General features: G+C 42.0%; 1 protein-coding gene across 2 annotated transcripts in view; it reads left to right on the top strand.

Moving 5' to 3' along the window:
• uba7 (ubiquitin-like modifier activating enzyme 7) overlaps positions 1–23,105 on the top strand; it is a 135,327-nt gene that overhangs the window by 69,250 nt on the left and 42,972 nt on the right. For both annotated transcript variants that reach the window (XM_080424409.1, XM_080424408.1), the window contains exons 20-21: positions 2,525–2,617; positions 7,326–7,517. In XM_080424409.1, coding sequence (XP_080280535.1) covers positions 2,525–2,617; positions 7,326–7,517 — 285 coding nt within the window. The remainder of the gene's footprint in view (positions 1–2,524; positions 2,618–7,325; positions 7,518–23,105) is intronic.

Below are 23,105 nucleotides of genomic sequence, written 5' to 3'. Positions count from 1 at the left end.
TGTCTTTATGTTAAATAGTCAACTCTAACATCAAAAGCAGATGAGAAGACAGAAGTGACTGTATCGTATTTGGTAATTAATTACCACGTTATTTTCTACACACTGTTAGGCGGAAACATTTGAAAATGATGTGTTCCAGCTTCCAACAGTCTGTCCCCAGAGCATGTCTTTGGATGCCTTGGGCCCAAATTGACACATGATCTTGAAAATAAAGATGATTATTATCCACTTACAACCCTATATACTTAGTTGACCGGTGTCCCCCAGGGCTCTATACTAGGTATTAGTATAGTGTTTCCCTATATACCAAATATCTTAGACAAAAACCGGTGATCTACTTGTAGATCTGCTATTTTCACCTAAAGTTTTCCCCATAATGGGGATGTATAGGGTTCAAGTGGAATTAGCTCATTTCAGTTTAGTGTGAAATGCAGTTTCACTAACCCCCCCCCCCCCCTCCCTTGATTGTCCCTGTGTCTTTTTGCACACTGTCCTCGACTACGTCAACCCAGGGGCCTTTGAAGTGGCACGCTCGGAGCCCCGAAGGCCTGATGGCCCTCCATAATGTAACACCTCCATTGTCTGTGCAGGCACACTCCCCTGCCCTCCCCCTCTCAACTATTTAGCACCCTCTCTTTGGACATTACATCACTTTCAACCTGGTGTCCCCTATATATTGGGCATGTCATTACAAAAAACAACAAAAACAAACAAAAAATCTAGTTTCAACATTTTACCAAGTAGCAAAAATAGCTGATCTACTACGAGCTCACAACGATGTAACGATGCCATGTGTTGTTGTGAGATTGTGGATCAAGTGGCATGAAACCATACGCTGATTTTGTTGTTTGTTTTCCAGTTCAGCTGATTGGAAATATGGCAGGCTGAGGCTCGTAAGCAACACAGCTAATACAGTTAATAACGGGGTGTGTTAGATTTACGTTTGCCCAGAGCCAATGTGCAAGCATAGACAGACAGTCAGCCAGTATTGTCAATGCACATTGACAATGCACATTAGACACACCTAAATCAGCTGTGTCGCATACCTCACGGTATACTAACTATAACAGGGGTCTTCAACGTTTTCAGGCCAAGGACCCCCTAGCTGAGAGAGAGATGAAGCAGGGACCCCCACTACATATTGTATATATGAGAGATGAAGCAGGGACCCCCACTACATATCGTATAGATGAGAGATAAAGCACGGACCCCTCTATATTGTATAGAATTGTGTTTTAGATTAAACTTTTTTTGTTTACTTGGTCTGCTCTTTTTTCCCTCTACACCTATACCTCTTTGCCCAAAATAGCAGATCTACAAGCTTGTAGATCTGCTGTTTTTGGCTAAAGTTCTCCTCAGAAAAAGGGATGCTAGGGTTCAAGTGGTTAAGGTAAAAAAAGAATCATATCACACAAAGATTTGGCGGACCCCCTGTAGTAACTCTGAGGACCCCCTAGGGGTCCCGGACCCCCTGTTGAAGACCTGTTTTTTAGCCTGCTGTAGTTTTTAATATGAACTGGAAAACAAACAGCAAAATCAGCCTAGGGGGGTTCACCCCCCTTTTGTCGATGAGTCAAGAGTGAGCGCGCAGGCCCCAGTGGGGGGGTAGGCAAGTGATGAAGGTGGATGAGGTAAGTCACGTATACATATCAGATATCACCCATGATAAGAATGAGACCCCTAAAGTGCCACCCCCGCGTGCCATCCCACCCCTTCTCGTTCCGCTCATCACTGCCTGTATACCTGTGGCTCCCGGTGTGTCTGTGTGTGTGTGTGTGTGTGTATGGATGGACGGAGCGGAATGTGTGTAGGAGGATTCCGCTCAGGCATCAGGTTGCCGGTGTTGGAGCTTACCTCACAGAGCCCTACAGCTAGCCTGGTGTGACTGTCCTGTATGTCGCCACATTGGGCCTTTGTAAAGTGGCGGTACCTGCAGCATGACCTCACTGGCCACCTGTCCATCACGGCACACATCACATTTTCGGGGGTGGGCAGGTCGCGTATTTTAGAGTCATTAATGTGACACGGCCGACAAAGGCTTCAAAGCTCAGAGCGGGCAGGCGGAGTATCACATCATAGAGCTTGGTTTTGTGTGAGAAATGACACAATGAATGAGTGAGTGAGTGAGTGAGTGAGTGAGTGAGTGAGTCAATTCATTCATTCATTAAAATGTACCCTTCAACTTTTTGTCTATGCCCAAAATGATTGGATATACTGGTTTTGTTGCAATTTGTAGCAATTGTATCATGTTATAATCATGTTTATATTATTTTCTTTTAACATTTTGTAAAAAATAGCCAATTTTACATCGAGGTGCCCACTCTTCCTTAGTGCCCACTCTTCCTGTTAACCTCCACAGAGGATGAACCATGCTGATTTTGGTGACACTGTGACCTTTCCTCTAGTGCCACTTTCAGGCCAAAATGTCAACTTTGCACACACGATTATCTCATAATCTAATGGGTTTGGAATATGACATAATAATAAGTAATGTACTGTATGTTTATTATTGTATTTGCTACAGGATGATGACTCAAACTTCCACATGGATTACATTGTTGCTGTTTCTAACCTGAGAGCGGAGAACTACGACATCCCTGCAGCTGATCGTCTCCAGGTTAGACGTTTATGTTTAACATGATTATTATGTTTATCATTATGCTTAACATTATGCATCTGAGAGCAGAGAACTGACATCCCTGCAGCTGATTGACACCATATAGTCAAACATTCATATCATGATGCTTATAATCTAATGTGAATCGTAGAATCTAGTCTAGTGAAAGGCTACATGTAGACTACATGTGCCAAGGAACACTGGTGTGCCGTGAGACAAGTCCAGGTGTGCGTTGGGATTTTGTGACAACCAGTGGTGTTATGGAGGCCACACGGAGTAGGACGGCGTGTGGGCAGTAATATTTTCACACGCAAGGGTACGGCACGGTACAGTGCACGCACGTGCACGCTAGAACGTGCACCACCCCCCCCCACCCCATAGATTCACGAGCCAAGTACCCAAATGGCTACTTTGCATAACAGGTTTACTAGTGAGTGTGAAAATGTATCCTCAGATTCCTCACTCCTCGCATCTATAGGCTACAGTGTAGCCTATAGATGCGAGGAGTGAGGAATCTGAGGATACATTGCTGTGTTGCTTACCGTGTAGCCGCTACACGGTAAGCAACACAGCATGTTGGCTTCAGTAGCCGCTGCTGCCAGTATCCTATCTGCACGCAGCAATGCCTCAGCCACCGTCGAAGAAGAGAAAGATAATCGTTCAAAGCAAACTTTTAGTTTCAGCTCTATAATTCATGGCATTCCTTGAATTTGTATTAGTTTAAAAAGACTAAAACTAAGCTAAAAAACATTTCCTATACAAACATGTTTCCTAATTTAAGGTAAAATAAAATGTGCGCGGTGTGCGCGTGCCGTGCGCGTGACGTCATCAAACTACTGTCCTGCCAGTAAAAAAATCACCATGACATGGCTGGTGACAACCACACATTAGTATTGCAATAATGTTTATACATCTACACAAAAAGTTATCAATTATTTCTTTCTTATTTACTGTATCAGTACTTTGTGCACACTCATTTCCCAAATTCTATACACACATACTGTATATATACCGCTTTAAACCTGGCGCCCCTATTTTCGGGCATGTCGAGTTACAGTTTCAAACTTAAATGTTTTCATTAAAATGTTATATAAATGTCTATGTTCGCTATGAATAAAGGTGTGCCTTTTTTGACCTGCCCTTTGGTGCAAAGGGCAAGTCACCTCCTCACCTCCCCTATACTATACCGTCCTCCCCCAGGCTAGTGTTTTGGATTAGCTTGCCTTGTGCACACACCTGCCCTGAAGCCCCGGTGGTGACAGCCTCCTAAACCCTCCTCACCTTTTGTTTCCTGAGGCAGAACTAATCACAGCACTTTACCTGTCGCCCCAGAGGTGACACCTGAGCCACCAGCAGCAGCACTGCACACACACACACACACACACACACACACACACACACACACACACACACACACACACACACACACACACACACACACACACACACACACACACACACACACACACACACACACACACACACACACACACACACACACACACACTGCTAGGCAGATGGAGGGGTTGGGGGTGGGGTGACGTTGGTTGGGGACACAATGGGGGTTCCTCCTGTGTAATGGTACTGAGATGCTGTGCGTGTTGGATCTTGTTTTGTTGATGACTTCACCCTAATTTAGACTTTGTCGTACGACGGTGTCTCTCGCCGAAAAATAACTGGGTTTCAGCGAGCAACACCGTCGAAAGGCTCTACTTTCAAATGTAAACTTCTAATAAAGTTTTCAATCAATAAAAAAAAAGGCAGATGTCTAAATGTGGCCTTGCTTCCCATTTAAAGGTGCTGCCTGTAAGTGGTTAAAAAATGAAAACATTTATCAGCTTCAATTCTATAGTGTTCCAATGCCCTTGTTTATTCTGTAGTGTCAACAAGGGAGAGTTCTCTTTCCTGATTGGATGAAATTGGTATCCCGAACCTGAAATTGTATTTTCTGTTTAGTGTTTACTAAAGGCAACTCCGCACCAAACAGACTCGTCCAGACTATTGCAGACTACTCCAGACTGCAACAGACTGGTATTCGGTTGGCAAAAGTTACCATTTAAGTCTGTCGGCCGACTGGCCATTCATGTGCTAATTTGACTTTTAGCCTGCCAGCGTTGCCAGCTCTGCTTATTATAAGCGACTTTGGGCTTGTTTCCCTGCAAAGCCACTTAGGGATGTTCCCAGCGTTTTTTCTTCACTGATGTGCAGTGGTGTAAAGTAACTAGTACATTTACTTAAGTACTGTACTTAAGTACAATTTTGAGGTACTTTTACTTTACTGGAGTATTTCCAATTGTCTATACTTGTACTCCACAACAATTATTTTAAATGTTTAGTTACTAGTTACTTTGCAGATATAAATCATTATGAAACATACATTAACCACTTTAGCCCTATTTTATACATATAAGCTATTTGAAAATAGCAGATCTACAAGCTCACAATGTGTTGCGATGCACGCGTTCTGAGCTTGTAGATCTGCTATTTTCAAACATTTTTGTACTTTTACTTTTGGTACTTTAAGTACATTTTTATACCAATACTTTAGTAATGTTACTCAAGTAAATGTTGAATTCCGGACTTTTACTTGTAACAGACTCAGAGTACTATTGCATTCAAGCCTGGAATTTCGTCATTTTAGGGGCAAGGCCACTTGGCCTTTGGTGTTGTAATTTTTTGGAGGGCACAAAGGCCAAATGCCAGGGCAGGAAGGCCATCCAAAGAAATAATAAATATTTTTAAGTCCAAAAATGATTTTTAAGTCCACGAAAATAATGCATTTAACTTGAAGGTTAAGGATGATTGTATTTTAATATATTATAAGAATAGTATAACTATCTGTGAAATATAACCCATTTATTTCACAAAATAATGTGTTGGCAAATGACCAATATTTAGTTATATAGGTCTCAATATGTCACATTCAGCCCTGGACTTCACTGACTGAAGTAGGGGTCAGTCACATTAATCACATTAGATTCACAGAATGTATTTTACCCACAAGTTATTTTCATTCAAATGAAATGTGAATGAACTTGCACTAATAATGACTTTAGTTGATTTTTCACTCTTTAAAATATAGTATTTCTTAATTATTAATAATTACAGCTTGTAGATTGGCTATTTTCACGATTTTAAATTGTTTTTAAATAATAATAAAAAAGGAACATACAAGATTTCCACCCGACAGCCATAATATATAGCCAATATATGGTTCTGTATCAGTATATGAGTCCGTTTTTGCAGATTTCATTCTAATTGGCTACTATGCCTGAATATGAATTTCATGAGCCTGGGTAGCTCACCCTGGCTTGGCGGAGATATGCCCTGTAGCGCATGCACACTCCGCACAGCATGCACACTCCGCACAGCAGCAGCAGGTGAAAGCAATTCACTTAAACGAGGGTTGTGTTGCACACCAAAAAACGGACTAAAACTGTCACATTGTTGACAAATGAACAGGGGACTGGTGTCTAAAAAAAAACGTATTGACAGGAAAATCGCGCATTGATACTTTTACTCAAGTAAAACATTTGAGTACTTTTTCCACCACTGCTGACATGTACACAACATTTTTGAAAACTAATTTACCAGTGGTGTAAAGTAACTAAGTACATTTACTTAAGTACTGTACTTAAGTACAATGTTGAGGTATTTGTACTTTACTTGAGTATTTCCAATTGCCAATACTTTTACTTCTACTCCACTACATCTCAGAGGCAAATATTGTACTTTTACTCCACTACAATTATTTTAAAACTTTAGTTACTAGTTACTTTGCAGATATAAATTATGATATTATGAAACATACATTAACCACTTTAGCTCTATTTTATGCCTAGCCTATTTGAAAATAGCAGATCTACAAGCTCACAACGCGTCGCATCGCGTTGTGAGCTTGTAGATCTGCTATTTTCAAACATTAGTACTTTTACTTTTAGTACATTTTGATACTAATACTTTTGTTCTTTTACTCAAGTAAATTTTGCATTGAGGACTTTTACTTGTAACAGAGTACTTCTACATTGCGGTATTGATACTTTTACTTAAGTAAAACATTTGAGTACTTTTTCCACCGCTGTAATTTACACACCTGCTCCCAATAAATTACATCACCACAGCGCAAAAGTAGGTCAAATCAATCAATCTCTCTCTCTCTGGGAGCAACAACGAGAAACAGTGAATGTAGGTTTTCATAGACATGGTCGCTTGTTTCTCTCACATAATCTGGCAACACCGACAGCCCTTTGTTGTCACTGCCACTGCGCTACCAGTCGGCTAAAAAGCTGAACATGTTCGGTCGGCTCTGGGTCGGCCGAAAAGGTCCCGACGGACCCCCCGACGGACCCCTAACCGACTGGCCGACGCTTCCCGAAGCCAAATCGGCCCAAAGTCGGGCCGATTTGGATTGGTCTGGAGCCAGCTTAAAGAGCTGGAGATACGGGGAGACCCCTGTTACAAACACTCTAAAGCCAGAGTCTATTTAACACTGTATCATTCAAAGATTTACCACGACCACTTGAACCCCAGCATCCATATTCTGGTGAGAACATTAGCAGATCTACAAGCTCACAACGTGACGGGAAAAAAAAGAGGTCCAAGTACAGAGCCAACTTAGGTCCAGTTTACTAAAGTCTAGAGGGTTTAAGTGTATAAACAAGCAATGCAGCTTTTTTTAAGCCACCATCTCCCCGTCTCTCGTCCACAGAGTAAGCGCATTGCGGGCAGGATCATCCCGGCCATAGCGACCACGACGGCGGCGGTAGCTGGTCTGATGTGCCTGGAGCTCTACAAGCTGGTGCAGGGCCACAGGAAGATGGCCTCCTACCGCTCCGCCTACGTCAACCTGGCCGTGCAGCTCTTTCAGCTCTTCCAGCCGTCCAGCCCTCAGCGTTTCACTGTGAGTGACCTGTACCTTGCCTTACATGCCCACAGGCACATAATGTATGGCACATTCCACAGCCTGACAGAGTTGAACTGTAATGTGCAATTGCATTTTAGGCATTTTGCAGACGCTCTTACCCAGAGTGACTAACAATAAACAAGGTCAATAATCACATTAATAGAACGCAGAGAGAACAGTGTGGTTCCTTCAAGAAACTTAAAAAATTAATAAAATCTAAATAGCATTCTGTACATTGAAACTCTAAGATACCAGGTAAAGGCCTTTGCAGACAGGGTGCGATTTTTCGCACGAAAAAACGGACAATATCATTTTTTTAATGAACACATGGTTCTCAATGACCTCATGCACACCGGCTCCGAATTTGCCGTGCGGCGATGCGATGCGGCGATGCGTTTTTTTCCCAATCGAACCCAGTTCGATTTGTGCGTCTTTCGCATTCGGTAAAAACTGATTGACTAATCGCACCCTGTCTGCAAAGGCCTTAAACAATGAACATAGCATTTGCCTAAATAACATGCTATCTAAGTATCACGGTCGAGAAAAACAGATCTAAGAAACAAAAGACATGAGAACGAGTGTCTGCACAGTAGCCATTATATTGGTCAGTTAATAGCATCAATTGAAAGAGAAGGTGGCAAGAAGGGGTCCAGGGAGAGGGAAGTGCTAGGGGGTGAGGTGGAGTCTGAAGTACTGTATAGATTAACAGCCTTAAGCAGACTTAAGCACGTCTGAATCAGGGATAAAACTGTTGAATTATGTCCTTCCTCTCTGGAGAGTCTAAACTATGAATGAGCTGCCTCAGAGCTAAGAGACGGCAGTTCAAAACGATCCATCTATGGCGCATAAAGCAGGTCTGTTAGACAGCTCAACGTATAGCCACAGGCTTCTGCAGCCCACATAAGGCAGTGAGTGAACGCACACCCGCCCATACACACCATATCTCCAACTTTGTTTGCTCAAATCAAGTAAGTTCAATGCACAAAGGCAGGCATGATTCAAAGCAAAAGGAGAGGGCTTGTCCTGTGCAGACAGAGAGCCTTTTGGGTTTGTAATCTACAGTAGCTTTAACGGTAATACCAGGCTTCTGGGCCACGGGCTGACGTTCTGCCCTGGCCAGAGGCCGTAAATCATAACAGCGACATATGAGCCAGCCAGATCTGAAAGCCAAGCAGCGCATGGGGGGGGGGGGGTTATGCTTTGGGTCGCCGCTGGAGAACGTGCCTGGTGAAGTAATGCCTGCCTTTCATGCCTGCCCCTTCATAGTTCACCTCTGGAAGGAGTTAGGCTTGAAAGAAACTAAGTACATTTACTCAAGTGCTGTACTTAAATTTAAGTATTTAAGGTACTTTTACTTTACTTGAATATCTATGTCCATTTTTCAATACTTTATACTTCTACTCCACTGCATCTCAGAGACAGATATTGCACTTTTTAATCCACTACAGTTATTTGAAAACTTTAGTTACTAGTTACTTTGTAGATTTAGATCATTTATTAGCCATTTAAACCTTATTTTATACTCTGTCTATTCGAAAATGTGAGAGTACTTTTACTTTGGTAGTGTAAGTACATTTTGATAGCAATACTTGAGTACTTTTACTCAAGTAACCTTTTGAATCAGGCCTTTCTACTTGTAACAGTGTATTTCTTTAATTAAGTATCAGTACTTTTACTTGTAAACCCCAGCAACCGTATTGTGGGGAAAACCTTCACAGGAAATAGTAGGCTACTAGCATAGAGCCCTAAGGGACTCCGGTCAACCAAAGTGTAGGGCTTAAGCTGTTAAGTAAACACAATCTGACTACTTCTTCCACCATTGGACTTGAGAGGCTGGACGTGCTCTCTCACCGGGGGCTTTGGTCTGGAGTCGGACCCCTGCCTAAAAGAGCGGGGTGGAACAGGGTCAGGCAGTGGCAGTGGTGGAAAAAGTACTCACATGTTTTACTTAAGTAAAAGTATCAATACTGCAATGTAGAAGTACTCTGTTACAAGTAAAAGTCCGGAATTCAAAATGTGCTTGAGTGAAAGTACAAAAGTATTGGTTTCAAAATGTACTTAAAGAACCAAAAGTAAAAGTACGAAAATGTTTGAAAATAGCAGATCTACAAGCAAACAACGCGACACGCTGTGAGCTTGTAGATCGGCTATTTTCAAATAGCCTATGTATAAAATAGGGCTACAGTGGTTAATGTATGTATTATAATGTAATAATTTATATCTGCAAAGTAACTAGTAACCAAAGTTTTCAAATAAGTGTAGTGGAGTAAAAGTACAATATTTGCCTCTGAGATGTAGTGGAGTAGAAGTAAAAGTATAGACAATTGGAAATACTCCAGTAAAGTAATAGTGCCTAAAAATTTTACTTAAGTACAGTGCTTGAGTAAATGCACTTAGTTACTTTTCACCACTGGGCAGTGGCATTACTCGGTCCCCCTCTGGGACGTGAGGCGAGCGGTGACACGGCGCGCTGAGACAGTGCAGCTCTGGTTACAGCTATGGTTACAAGCAGAGCCAGGAACACAGCTGCGTGAGGTGCCATGATGACAGGGACAGCTGTGCTCTGCTACTCACTGCTTTGAATGCAGGCCTGTGGCCGGAGTTTGATATTTCTCATTAATTTGTGGAATTTCTTTGATTTTTTTCAATTTATTTATGATATTCTTTTGAAAAATGTTGAAGAATTTTGAATTTATTTGGGATTTTTTTGGAAAATCTTTTGAAGTAGGCCTAATAATAATTAAAAACAAAATGTGAGAAACAAAAAAAATGATATTTACTCATGACCCATAAACATGGGTTAAAAACATTTTGGGAAGTGCATTAGACCACAGACCCCCTTTGAACTAAAATAACTAGAAAAAGTGCTCCTCGGAGCACAGGTCTCCGCCAGGTCAGGTAGGTTATTGTGGGCCAGCAATGTTCGGAATTCGCCAATCAGGATGGAATATGAAAAATCGGCAGATACTCAAATACTTTGAATATGTATTGCAATTATGTTTTCTCTGCAGTTCAAGTCGTGTCATTTAACTTTTATAGCTCCAAATCACAGCAAACGGTATCTCATGATGACACTTTACATTTGGTAGCAGGTCAAGAGACCCAACGTGTTCCCCTCATGAGTAGGCCACTTAGTGACGGTGGCAAGGGGAAAAATCCCCTTTAACAGGAAGAAACCAAAAACATAACCTGACTCTAGGTGGGCGGCCATCTGCCTTGACCGGTTGGGTTGAGAGACAGAGACTTGGAACCCTGACTTAGGTTCAGGGGAGAGGGGGAGAGAAATAGAGAGAGAGGTGGATAGAGGGAGGGGGAGAGAGAGAGAGAGAGAGAGAGAGAAAGAGGTAGAGAGAAAGAAAGAGGGAGAAGCAGAGAGAGAGAAAGAATGCGGGAGTGGGGGACAGAGATGCACAGAAACAACAATAATAACAATAACAGCTATAATAACAGTCCACAGCCATAGTCCATGGAGACCCTCCATCCGCACCCTAGGGGTCTGCATACTCCACAATCACCATCCATGGAGACAAGAAAGCACAGAAACTCTGGGGAAAAGAGTCACGTTACTAACGTGCAGTAGTTTTTTTATATTTTGTTTTAAAATGTCTTATATATCAATGAATCGACACGAAAACATTCATATTATTTTATAAAATCGATTATATTGATTAGTCTGATTAACTACTTAAGCCTGTACTATACTTTGTTGCACAATGTACAATGGTAGCGTTGAATTGTGCCGATATTATAGTACAAGCTGTATTGTGAGCTTGTAGATAGGCTACTTTCACTATCATCCTATCATCCTATAATTCTACAAAGCTCTGTGCGTCTGTCTGTGCGTCCCCAAAACTCTTCTGCCCGGTTCTCCTCAGTGGCTGGAGCAATTGATCTGCATTTGCACACATCCATTGACCATTACCATGTGCACTGAACACCGAAGCCTGTTTTTCGCTTTCCCCAAATGTCAGCTGTTTATTAGCGTTTTTGTGTTCGCTGACTCCCGGGTTGCCAAATCATGTGCGTGAAACTAGCGCCGGTGTTGCCACATCCGTGAAACAAGCGGACCATGACACACTTTGGGTGTTCATATCCCCCGACGGGTATGGTCTAGTTTCTTTAATGTTAAAATCGTTCATTAATCGTAATCGATACAAAAGTTTGAAGTAGTCATGCTATTGTTTTGAAGTAATGTCATTCAGCCAAAACATGCACTGATGGCACCTGAATGTATGCAGATGGAGAGGAGAAGAGGACAGGCTCGGTGAGTCATGGGGGAAGTCCCCCTGCGACGTGAGGGGAGCAGTGACACGAGGCACTGACTCAGTACAGGTCTGCCTTGTATCGCATTCCCTAGTGTTCCTTGAGTTCCTTGCGTCTCCTCCAAATTCTCCTACGTTTTCCTGGCCTGGACACTCGAAACGCTGTCCAACGACCACGGAACGGTTGATTCACCCAGAGAGCGCCAGCAGTCACGCTGCGGTCGCACCTGACATCACTAACAAGGCTGATCATTTATAATGGAGTGTAGTGAGGGAGTGGGGGGACATTAGCTTTTCCAGACGCCAACGATTTTTCTTTTCTTTTTTTGTCAAAACGGCGGTACATTTTGTGGTCTTAGCTTTGAAACAGCTTTGTTTAAAACACACAGAGAGAGAGAGAGAGAGAGAGAGAGAGAGAGAGAGAGAGAGAGAGATAGAGAGAGAGACAGGAGGCCACCAGATGGAAAAGGCTTGGCTGAATTTCTGGGTGGGCGCTAAGGGGGTGAGGGGGGACTTGGTGAGTTGAATATGGGTATGCACTGATGACTGAGGGACACATGGACTTACATAAACACAATCCCAGAGGGAGAGAGAGACAGAGAGACAGAGAGAGAGACACAGAGAGGGCGACAGACAGACAAACAGAGAGAGAGAGGGGTAGAGAAAGGGGGAGATAGAGATCAACCTATCTGAGTAAGAAATCCTTTGAGCTTTGATGTTTCTGCCAAGAAAATAAATCTGTCATCTATCCGTCCGATTAGCTTACATCCACCCACCATCCTCCAAGGAAAGTCAGAGCCTGAGCACAATAACAACGTACCGAGAGTACATAGTCTTGTTTCTAAAATGTGTCGCTCAAGTAGAGGTTTAGAGACACGTTTAAGAGAGAGAGAGAGAGAGAGAGAGGAAGACTGGCATGTACACTCACGGGCCACTTAGTAGGTACACTCCAACTGCTTAATGTAAACTTCCAATCAGCCAATCACATGGCAGCAACTCAATGCATTTAGGCATGTACTGCATGCACTGCAGCAGATCGTCTTGACCATGTGGTCAAGACGATCTGCTGCAGTTCAAACTGAGCATCACAATGTTCCCCATTCTGATGAAAGGAGACTTAAGTGACTTTGAACGTGGTTTGTGATGCGAAGCGGGCTGGTATTTCAATAACTGCAGATCTACTGGGATTTTTCACACAACCGTCTCTAGGGTTTCCCAGAGTCCAGGGTCCCTTTACCCCTACAGCTATTGAAAAAAAGAAGTACCTCAAAATTGTACTTGAGTAAATGTACTTTCCACCAGTGCTGACGGATCAGAGGAGAGGGTTTTTATTAGTGTTCTTTTGAAGCAGGCGAGTGCAGACGTGCAGCTGTTAGATATCAGTGTGATCTGACATGGAGGACCATGCTGGCTCCGTTTCACTGTGCACTGAGCACTGGGAGATCACACTCAGTTCATTAATATCAAATATCCACAGTCAAAGTCTCCCTGTTCATCCCCCCCGCCCGGTGGTCCGCCCACTGCAGGTCTACAACAGTGGTTCTCAAACATTGTCTTGTTAAGGACCCCCAAATGATATATTGTATTTGGCCATGGACCGCCCATCGGAAAATATGTTGGGCCAGGGATCCTCATACAAGATTTATGTTATATTCCACATGTTTGTTGAATTTTCAAGATTTATTTTTAAATAGCAGATTTACAGTGAGCTTGTAGATCAAATAGCCGATGTATATATAGGGTTAAAGCGGTTAAACTGATTTTGATGCTATATTAGCAAATTCTGCTGGGGACCTCCTGGAAACCCCTCAAGGACCCCTGGGGTTCTCCAGACCTGGTGCCCCTATTTTTGGATTGTGTCCTTAAATCATAATAATAAATAATAATAATAATAATAATAATATACATAAAAAGTAATTATGTAGTATTATGAGTTTGATGGCAACTTTATTTGTTTAAAAGAATGAATCGAATCAAAAAATCTAATCTTAATCTACCTCTGAGAGTGTACAAATGGAACGGCTCCACTTGGTTCCATTTGTGCATTCTCTCAGTTACAAACCCATAAGGGTCCATTTGGTTCCTAACTATCAATCACTTCGCTGCATGGGGACCCCCTGGAGCCCCCCTCAGGGACCCCTGGGTTGTCCCTGGACCCCATGTTGAGAGCCAGTGACCTACACTATCTTCAGGTCATTGAGCGCGACAAGGCCAGTAGATAAAGATCTTTATACTCCATGTTGGTGTGGATTCTCTGCTCTCTGCATGTGTCACAGTTTTACTCGCAGTTCCACACATAAAAGACAAATCACCACCATTTTTCCCACCGTCCGTCGTCCGAGCCCTCTTCCGGAAATTGTTGTTTTAAAAGCAGCTGTTTCCTAAAATAGGACGCTCCCCTGGCTTTTTCCCTACAGTTGTTATCGTCTGTATCGTCAGAAATATGTAAACAAACGGGAAGCTGCCCTTTTTCAGCTCTGCGTTGCAACTCTTAGTATCGCTTTTCCCCGTCATATTTATGTTTTGGAGTCGGGGCCAAAACAGTAGGTCATACCACATGGAACAAACCTAAAGAGCAGCGAAACCTGACTCTGAAACTGATGATTAGCTCCTTAACAGCCTGTAGAAATGCTAGCGTGACTTGACACTTTGGTAGAGGTTTTGGTTGTGTACTTGCCATGATGCAATCTGGGAACCCATCGGCAAAAGAAAGGAGAAAAAAATTTGTTTCCTTTGAATTTGAAGGATATTGGTGATATCTTCAATGGGAGGATTGATAGGTGTGGTATAATAATCATTTAACCTAGCTATGCCGTCTAAAGTCTTTGGTACATGGTAAATTGTCATATCGCAGCTAAAGGAGGTTAGCACACCTTAGCTATAATGGAAAGTTATTGTTATAGAGATATTGATTAATTGTACAGTGCCATATGGCAGTTTGATTGTTACAAAGTTATGTGGTAGATTATAATCTACCCTTGAAGGCTTCACACTTGTCAGTGCCGTACATAAATGGTGCATTTATACAGTATACTTTATGCATCGCCTTTATCCAAAGCGCTTTACAATGTGCATTGCATTCACCCCTTCACGTTCACAAACTGACAGCAGAGGAAACCATGGAAGGCACCAACCATCGGGAGCAGTTAGGTGCTCAGTCTTGCTCAAGGACACTTTGACACTAACCTAGGGAGAACTGTGCATTGAACTGGGAACCTTCAGATTCCCACTCTACCTCTGGAGCCACTGCCTATAACAATTTTCTGTTTACAATTCAGTCTAACTCGCATAAATCAAGGGTCAAGGGTTCAGAATGATGCGTCTGATTTCTGAAGGTTTACTTACTTTTTCTATAAGCAGGATAAAGTCAGGTGTGCTCGAGGTCAAGGCAGCACAATCGAAAGGGCCTTCCACCAAAATAAACATTTATCTCTCCAATCATGTGGATCAAACACGGACAGTAAAACCTTTTGCATGTTTGTATATTAAGATAAGATAAACCTTTTTTCATCCCCTGGGGGGGGGGGGGATTCAGGATGCACTATTGTACTTACTTCTGTGGTAGCCATGTCATTGTTCTGAAAATACATGTAGACACTAGACATGCATGCATAATAAAGCCTGACCCATATACATCGGTCTGGCAGATATATCAGTCAATATTTACTGTATCGGCAATTATGCAGCCGATGCGTCCCCATATTTAACTGGCAATGTGTTGTCCTGGCACGTCATTATAGGCAACAATTTTCAAACGAAAAATTTCTATCATCTGGGCAGGTAGTTAAAATCCGTAGCTTGGTTTCCCCCTCATCTGTGTGCAGTGGTTTCACAGTCTGTCTTCTCTTAGGAGCCGGGTCTGCCTGTAACAGCCTTTGTCAAAAGGGAGGCTGACTCCTCTCTCTTATGTAAATAAGGCAGCAAGTAAGAGAGCGTTGGTGGTATAGTGGTGAGCATAGCTGCCTTCCAAGCAGTTGACCCGGGTTCGATTCCCGGCCAACGCAAGTTCTTTAGTAGTAGGCTACTTGAAAAGTTATGGCAATATGTTTATTTGTACGTGTCTAGATTATTATTTTTTAAGAGTGGCTTGATGTTGCTGCTTTCAGGGCCTGTGGGAAGAGATGTGTTCACAACTTGTAGAAGATCTGAACCAGATTTTTTTTAAAAGGCCTGTTGGCACTATTATATATATTAAATTCTATCAAAATGTTATTTGTGTTTATTTGTATTGATTGATTGATTGTATGCTTTATTAACATGCTTATTAACAGTACAGCTGGTACAGTCAAAGGTTATGCTAAAAGGTTAACACAAAAAGCCCCAGGGGCTTGTTTCCATTGTGGTCCTTTGTACTCAATTCATCAGTCATGCATATAATACAGACAATACAAAATATACTACGAAACAAATGGAATAAAGCTTAGTAGAATAATAAGTTATATACAGTGAAAGTAGGGGAGCGGTTAGGTTTGAATTTGGTTAGGGAGCTTTTTATGTCTTCTGGTAGGTCATTCCATGTTTTGGTGCCAGTATAATATATAACAATGAATCTATAACTATTGTTGAGGGGGCACACGGATTTGAACCGGGGACCTCTTGATCTGCAGTCAAATGCTCTACCACTGAGCTATACCCCCTTCTGTATTCTTTGGTTTGCTTACACATCAAATCTTCCAAAACAGGAAATGTAAATACATCAAGGTTTTTTAATTTTTTAAACTGATTTAAAGATTTAGCACTCTTTTGCAAAATACAAGTCAAAACATCGTGAATCTGTGGTCTAGAACATTGGTTCTCAAAGTGGGGTCTGGGGACCCCCAGGGGTCCTTGAGGGAGTTCCAGGGGGTCCCCAGCTAAATGATAGATTAGGAACCAAATAGACCCTTATGGGTCTGTAACTCTGAGAGTGTACAAATAGAACCAAATAGACCCTAACGGGTCCATTTGGTTCCATTTGTACACTCTCAGACTTAAATTAACATAGATTTTACAATATAAATTGGGGTCCGTAGCCTAATGCATGTCAAACTGGGGGTAATTAAAATAAAAATGGTTGAGAATCACTGCTATAGAGCCGTAAAAATCTTCTCTTATGGGGGTCCCTGGCATATCTTTTTAAATGGGGGTCCACACAAAGTGTCAATCTGGGGGTCCTTGACATGAAAAAGTTTGAGAACCACTGGTCTAGAACTCCTAAATCCGGATTGGCATCGGACCCAAAGATCTGGCATCAGTCGAATAGAATAACACGTCGGGCCCAGATACAGTATGAGCTAATCTGTTTGTTATCATAGATCATACATGTTGTGTGCTGTTACGTGTTGCGTAATCCTAAACCAGGCCCACAAAGACGGCAGTGTCCTGTTGTTTTTTTGGGTGACTGGCTTTGTTATCAGTGCTAGTATCTGCACGCTGCCTGTGACACGGGGAGGCTGAGCGGGCGGGCCCCTAATGGGGCCGCTGGGTGCTGTGAGGTGAAAGCGGAGCCCCGGTAAAAAGCTAAAGCTGCAGAAACATGTGGCCCCAGGCGAGGACAGAGGAGTCAGGGCTTCAGCTGGGTATTTAATCATTCTGGGTTATTTCCCCTGAGCCGACTGGGCCGGCGCTCTGTGCCAACGTATAAGCTTGTCTAGTAAGTGATCTTTACTGGTCTGCAGCACGCTGGGCCGCTGTCTCCTCGCCCATCAGCCACACACACCCTTTTTGCAGTGGTGGAAGTTGTGGTTATACCTTAAAGGGATAGTTCACCCAAAAATGTACTTTTTTTCTATCGATTAGTCACCCCATGGATTCATGGATATTCTTTTGTTTTTGGTGCATTCCTCAGCCAATATTTTGATGACCGGCAGCGGTTCCGGTAGGAAACACAAGGAGTCTCCTTTGTGTCTCCTACCGGAATCGCTGCCTACCGGTTCGCTGGTCATCAAATTATTGGCTTAGGAATGCGACAAAAACTAAAACATATCCATGAATTCAAGTCTCCATGGGGAAATCGATAGGAAAAAAGTCATTTTGGGGGTGAACTATCCCTTTAAACTTAATAAAATAGCAATGCTACAATGTAGAAACAGTCTCATTATAGTATTGACTTTTCATTTACTTGTGTAAAAGTACAGAAGTATAGGCATCAGAATATCCTTAAAGTACTCATTATGCAGAATGTCCCATGTCAGAAATTCTCAAGTTATAAGTAATCATAATTGTAAGTACAGTACTTAAGTAAAAGTTACTTTCCCCCACCGCTGGACTGTTGCCTCCTTTCCCTCTCCCATCAAATCCCCCACACACCCCTTCTGTCTTAACTGTGTACCCCCTCCTCTCGCTGCCTCCGTGCCCCTCTCGCCGTCTCTCTCTCTCGCTCCTAATTGAATTAGCAGCGATGGAGGCAGCTCCCTTGATCCCAGGGAACCTTCACTCCCAAGGTCGGCGCCCACAGACACTGCTGCTTTGTGCGCCGCCAGAAAGAAGTGAAGTCTGTTTCCTGCCTTCACAGGAAGTGTTCTATTGAAACCACATTGTCCCGGTGTGAGCGTCTGCATAGTGCACCAGGTCGAGACGGGCCCTTTTCTGTTACCTCTGACATCCACTTTTCTGTCCACTCAATTCTCTCCCTGGGATGAAATATAGAACATTTCCAAAAAACGAACAAACAAAAAAACTGTGTACAAGCTCACAGTGTTGTGGGCTTGTATATCTGCTATTTTCACTATTTTTGAAATAGGGCATAAGTGGTGAATTCATTAAGTAGTTTTGTAAGTTTGGGTCCCGGGGGTCCCTCTTTTGAATTATATGTTTGTTTGTTTGTTTATTAAGGTTTAAGTAGAAAGTGAGGGAGAATGCCTAAAATCCCTCCAGGGGCTTTAGAAGTGGCATTGTCCAGGAAAATATGTACATTACATTATCAATGTAGAAGGATCAATGTAGTGGAGTGAACGTCATACGTAAAAAAAGAAGAAGAAAGAAAAGCTTAAGTATAGTTCATATACTGAAAATAATTACTTATGTACAGTACTCACGTAACTGTACTGTAACTATAACCTAAGTACAGTACATTAACTCAGGTACTGCATTTTTGACGTACGTATACTTTAGCATTTCCATGTTTTGATACTCTGCTCTGTATATTGTACTTTTTACTCCACCACTACAATTATTTGAAAAATGTAGTTATTAGTTACTGTGCAGATTTACATTATCATTACAAGACACACATTAACCACTTTAGCCCTAATTTGTGTTACGGCTATTTGAAAATAGCTGGAAGCAATTTTTTAAGAACAAAATTGGAAAGTTCTAAAAAAAAAAATATGTGAGATGAGTTAATATTCAAAAAGAGTATTTTTAATTTATTACTTATTACTTACTTATAAGTATATTCTGATGCCAATACCTCTCTACGTTTACTCACATAACATTTTTAATGCAGCACTTGTAGATGTAGCAGAGAATTTCTGCATTGTGGTATTGCCACTTTTAAATCTGAGTACTTCGTCCACCACTGCAATTCTCTCCCAGGGCGTGCTTGCACCTCTGAGCGTACCAGGAACAAACCACCATGTTGCCATCTCTGTTTGGTGATTCGACGCAAGGAAAACCATAGGTTTGTGTTTCATGCATTCTACACAAGGCAACCATAGGTTTGTTTTCTATGCATTCTACACAAGGCAACCATAGGTTTGTTTTCCATGCATTGGAAGGAATGTCGGTGGCAGAGTCTTATTGGTGATTTGAGCTCTCTCTCGTAATTGCAGGGCACACATCTGCCACACAAAAAAGGGACAGGCTGAGACGGGGGGGACAAAGGGGGGGGGACGGGGGTTACCTCAGTCAGCACATGTGGTTGGGTTAGGTTTGTGTGTTGGTCTGCCTGCCTGCGCTGTGCCAGTAAGAACCAAGGTGAACATGATCTGCAGCCTGCAGCAGTCCTCAGGGAGCCCCGGCATGGGACTGCATTGTGTAAAATGTAACTCAAGACCCAGACATGAATGGCGCTCAGGGGATAACGAATGATCTGTACTCAACACCGACGGCTTGTGCCTCCTGTTGTTCAGCACTCTTTCTGTTTTGTTTGGTGGTGCCATTGTACGCTTTGGCCCTATAGCCTAGTGCTGTGGTCGATCACATTGTATTTTCGGTTCATTAAGTCATCTGCTGGCTCTGGCTTGTGTCATTATTGCTCCTCTTTTGTTTCTTTTACTTTCTAAGACTTTTACGTAAAGACTCAAATTATTCCCATTTTATGTACTGTACTCTAGATGCCTCACTCCTAAGATTTTGTTTACCTAGCTAAGTTCAGGTTAAAGACATTAGCCTGACTTACAGTTACTTTGTTGCCAGTGTCGTGTGCTGAATATAGCCAATCTACAAGCTCACAATGCGTTCCAGCGCAACACTTTTTGAGCTTGTTGATCTGAGCTTAATCTGAGCTTGATCTGAGATTGTATTTAAGATTTACTTAAAATTGATTGAACTTAAGATATTAAGATGTACTAATAGTTTATGATTACAGTATTGTTTAATTGCATCACTTAATGTGCCATATGAAGAGACGTATGGAGTCTGAATAGTTTAAAAATACACTTAAAGGATCTTTGAAAACCCCTCTGGCTTTATGACTGAGCTCATGGGAGAATGCATGCTGCTTTTATGGGCTGGAGTGCACATGTTAGTGAATGCACTAATTGGAGTTGTGAAGTTATTAAGCATATGGAATACAGTTATAGACCATTTGCATGCAGCCTTTGAAGGGGCTCCGTTTCTGTGGTTAGATCACTGGTTCTCAAATATTTTCAGCTGATACCCAAAAGATACATTTGACATTTGTCGTCTCCCTGGGACCCAAACGGACCAGAAATCGATTATGAATTAATGCAATATAATTGTGAAAATAGACGATCTATAAGCTTTCAACATGTTGCATCGAGCTTGTAGATCGGCTATTTTCACAATTTCTTCCTCTTTTTTTGTATGGATTTATTTTATGGATTGAAATTCTTTATACAATTCTTTAGAAATAATAATGAAGATTTTTTTCATGTGTTTAAATGCAAAAAAGGGGGTATTTACTCACGACCCATAAAAATGGATTTGCGTCCAAAAATGGGTCCCAAGTAACCCACTGTTTGGGAAGCATAGGGTTATATCCTAATGGTTGTACTCCTGAAATCCTCAGTGAGACAAAGAGCAGGGAGAAACATAGAAAAAGAAACATGTCAAATAAAAAAAGCAAAGATATCTACATATATATACATAGCACAAAAAGCAGCATCAGGGTACATGACATTAGACATAAGGTGCAAAAGAGTAGGTCCACACAGGTTAGGTGCAGAACGTATAGTAGTAAACAAAGGCAGGTCCACAGAACGCATAAGAAAGGAAGTCTGCATAAGGCAAATGGAACCAAAATGGCCCTGTAAGCGTCTGTTTGGTTCCATTTGTACCCTCTCTGAGTTAGATTAACACTAAGGATATTACTGTTTCTAATATAAAGCAAGCTTGTAGTGTCCTGCAAATCCACTTTAGTCTACAGTGTTTACCTAAGTATATTTGAGAATACAAAGCTATATAGTAATAATTGATGTTTATGATTTTACAACAACATAATAAAATGGAGCAGGAAGTGCAGGAAGAAAAATGTTGAGGTCTAACTGGTGATTATGAGCAGAATAATTGAATGTAAAAGGCAAGCCCTGTAGGCTAAATGACGTTAATGGATTAACTTGATGTTTTGCATCAAAGAGGCCTTGTTATCCTGGCCTTGTTCCAAATGTCTACACGCGCACACACGCGCGCACGCACACACACACACATGCACGCACACGCACACACCCCCCCAGGGGTCCTTGAGGGAGTTCCAGGGGGTCCCCAGCTATGATAGATAGTTAGGAACCAAATGGACCCTTATGGGTCTGTTTGGTTCCATTTGTACACTCTCTGAGTTAAATTAACATTGATTATACAATATAAATTGGGGTCCCAGAGATAGAAATGCCGTTAAATGGGGGTCTGTAGCTTAATGCATGTCAAACTGGGGGGTCCTTGAAATTAAAGCCGTAATTTAAGCCGTAAAATTCTTCTCTTATGGGGGTCCCTGGCATATATTTTCTAATAGTGGTCCGTGGCCTAATAATGGGTCAATTTGGGGGTCCTTGACATGAAAGAGTTTGAGAACCACTGTTCTACTATACTCGTGGGGACGTTTGGCCCTCACAAGTATAATACAAGCACACACACACACACACAGTCACACACACACCTACACACACACACGTGTGCACGCATGCACACACGCATGCACGCACACACGCACGCGCACACACGTGCACGCACGCACATGCGCACGTGCACGAACGAACATGCAGACACACACACACACACACACACACACACACACACACACAACCTGTCCTATGTGAAAGCAGTTGTCCATGTGTTTCCTGTTGAGAGGCCTCTGCCATGTGGTTGCTGATGGTGGGTTTTCATCTGATCATCAGCTTCTAACAAACCACATAAAAAACTGTTTTTTTTTTACACTAATGAACACAGGGGAACCTGCCTGGGACTTTTACATTTACAATTTACAATTCAGGCAGTTAACAGATGCTCTTATCCAGACAGAGCGACTTAAAAGTGCAAAACCAGAGAACTCTAGTCAAACAACAGGGTAAATAGTAAATACTCAATAGTCACATAAATACAGTGGTGGACAAAGTCTATCGTTGCTGTCGGGCAGAAACCTCTTATCTCTTATTCTAACATTGTGTGTTTTTTTGTAAATGAATGCCCTACTTGATCATACTACAGCTTCACACAAAAGCATCAAAAGTAGCAGATCCACCACAAGCTTGAAACGTGTTTTGAGCTTATAGATCTGCTACTTTTGCTATTTTTGCTTTTTAATCCTGAAAAATAACAGTTTTGGACACCTGACAGAGACGATATACTCAAGTAAATACTAAAAAGTCAAAATTATTTGACTATATACTATATAAGTATAATTATTTAAATTTTGAAAATAGCAGATCTACAAGCTCTCATAGATCGGCTATTTTCACTATTTCAATAGGGCTTACGTTGTTAATTCATCATATATTCTGCTTTTGGGTTCTCCCAAGAGTCCAGTCCTAGAAATGTAGTTGGAGTCAAAAGAACAATATTTCTATTTGAAATGTAGCTGCAGTGAAAGTCATCAGCTGGCAAAAAACAGAAGCAAAAAACAAATACTCTAAAATGTACGGTACAGTACTCAAGTAAATGTATTTAGTTCACCGCCTCCCTGGCCTCCCCGGACGCTCCGCCACTGATTTAGTTACTGTAGTGTCCA

The sequence above is a fragment of the Gymnoscopelus braueri genome (assembly GCF_963280865.1).
Source record: "Gymnoscopelus braueri genome assembly, chromosome: 3".
Taxonomy (NCBI): domain Eukaryota; kingdom Metazoa; phylum Chordata; class Actinopteri; order Myctophiformes; family Myctophidae; genus Gymnoscopelus; species Gymnoscopelus braueri.
This window is presented reverse-complemented; position numbering and strand designations above follow the sequence as displayed.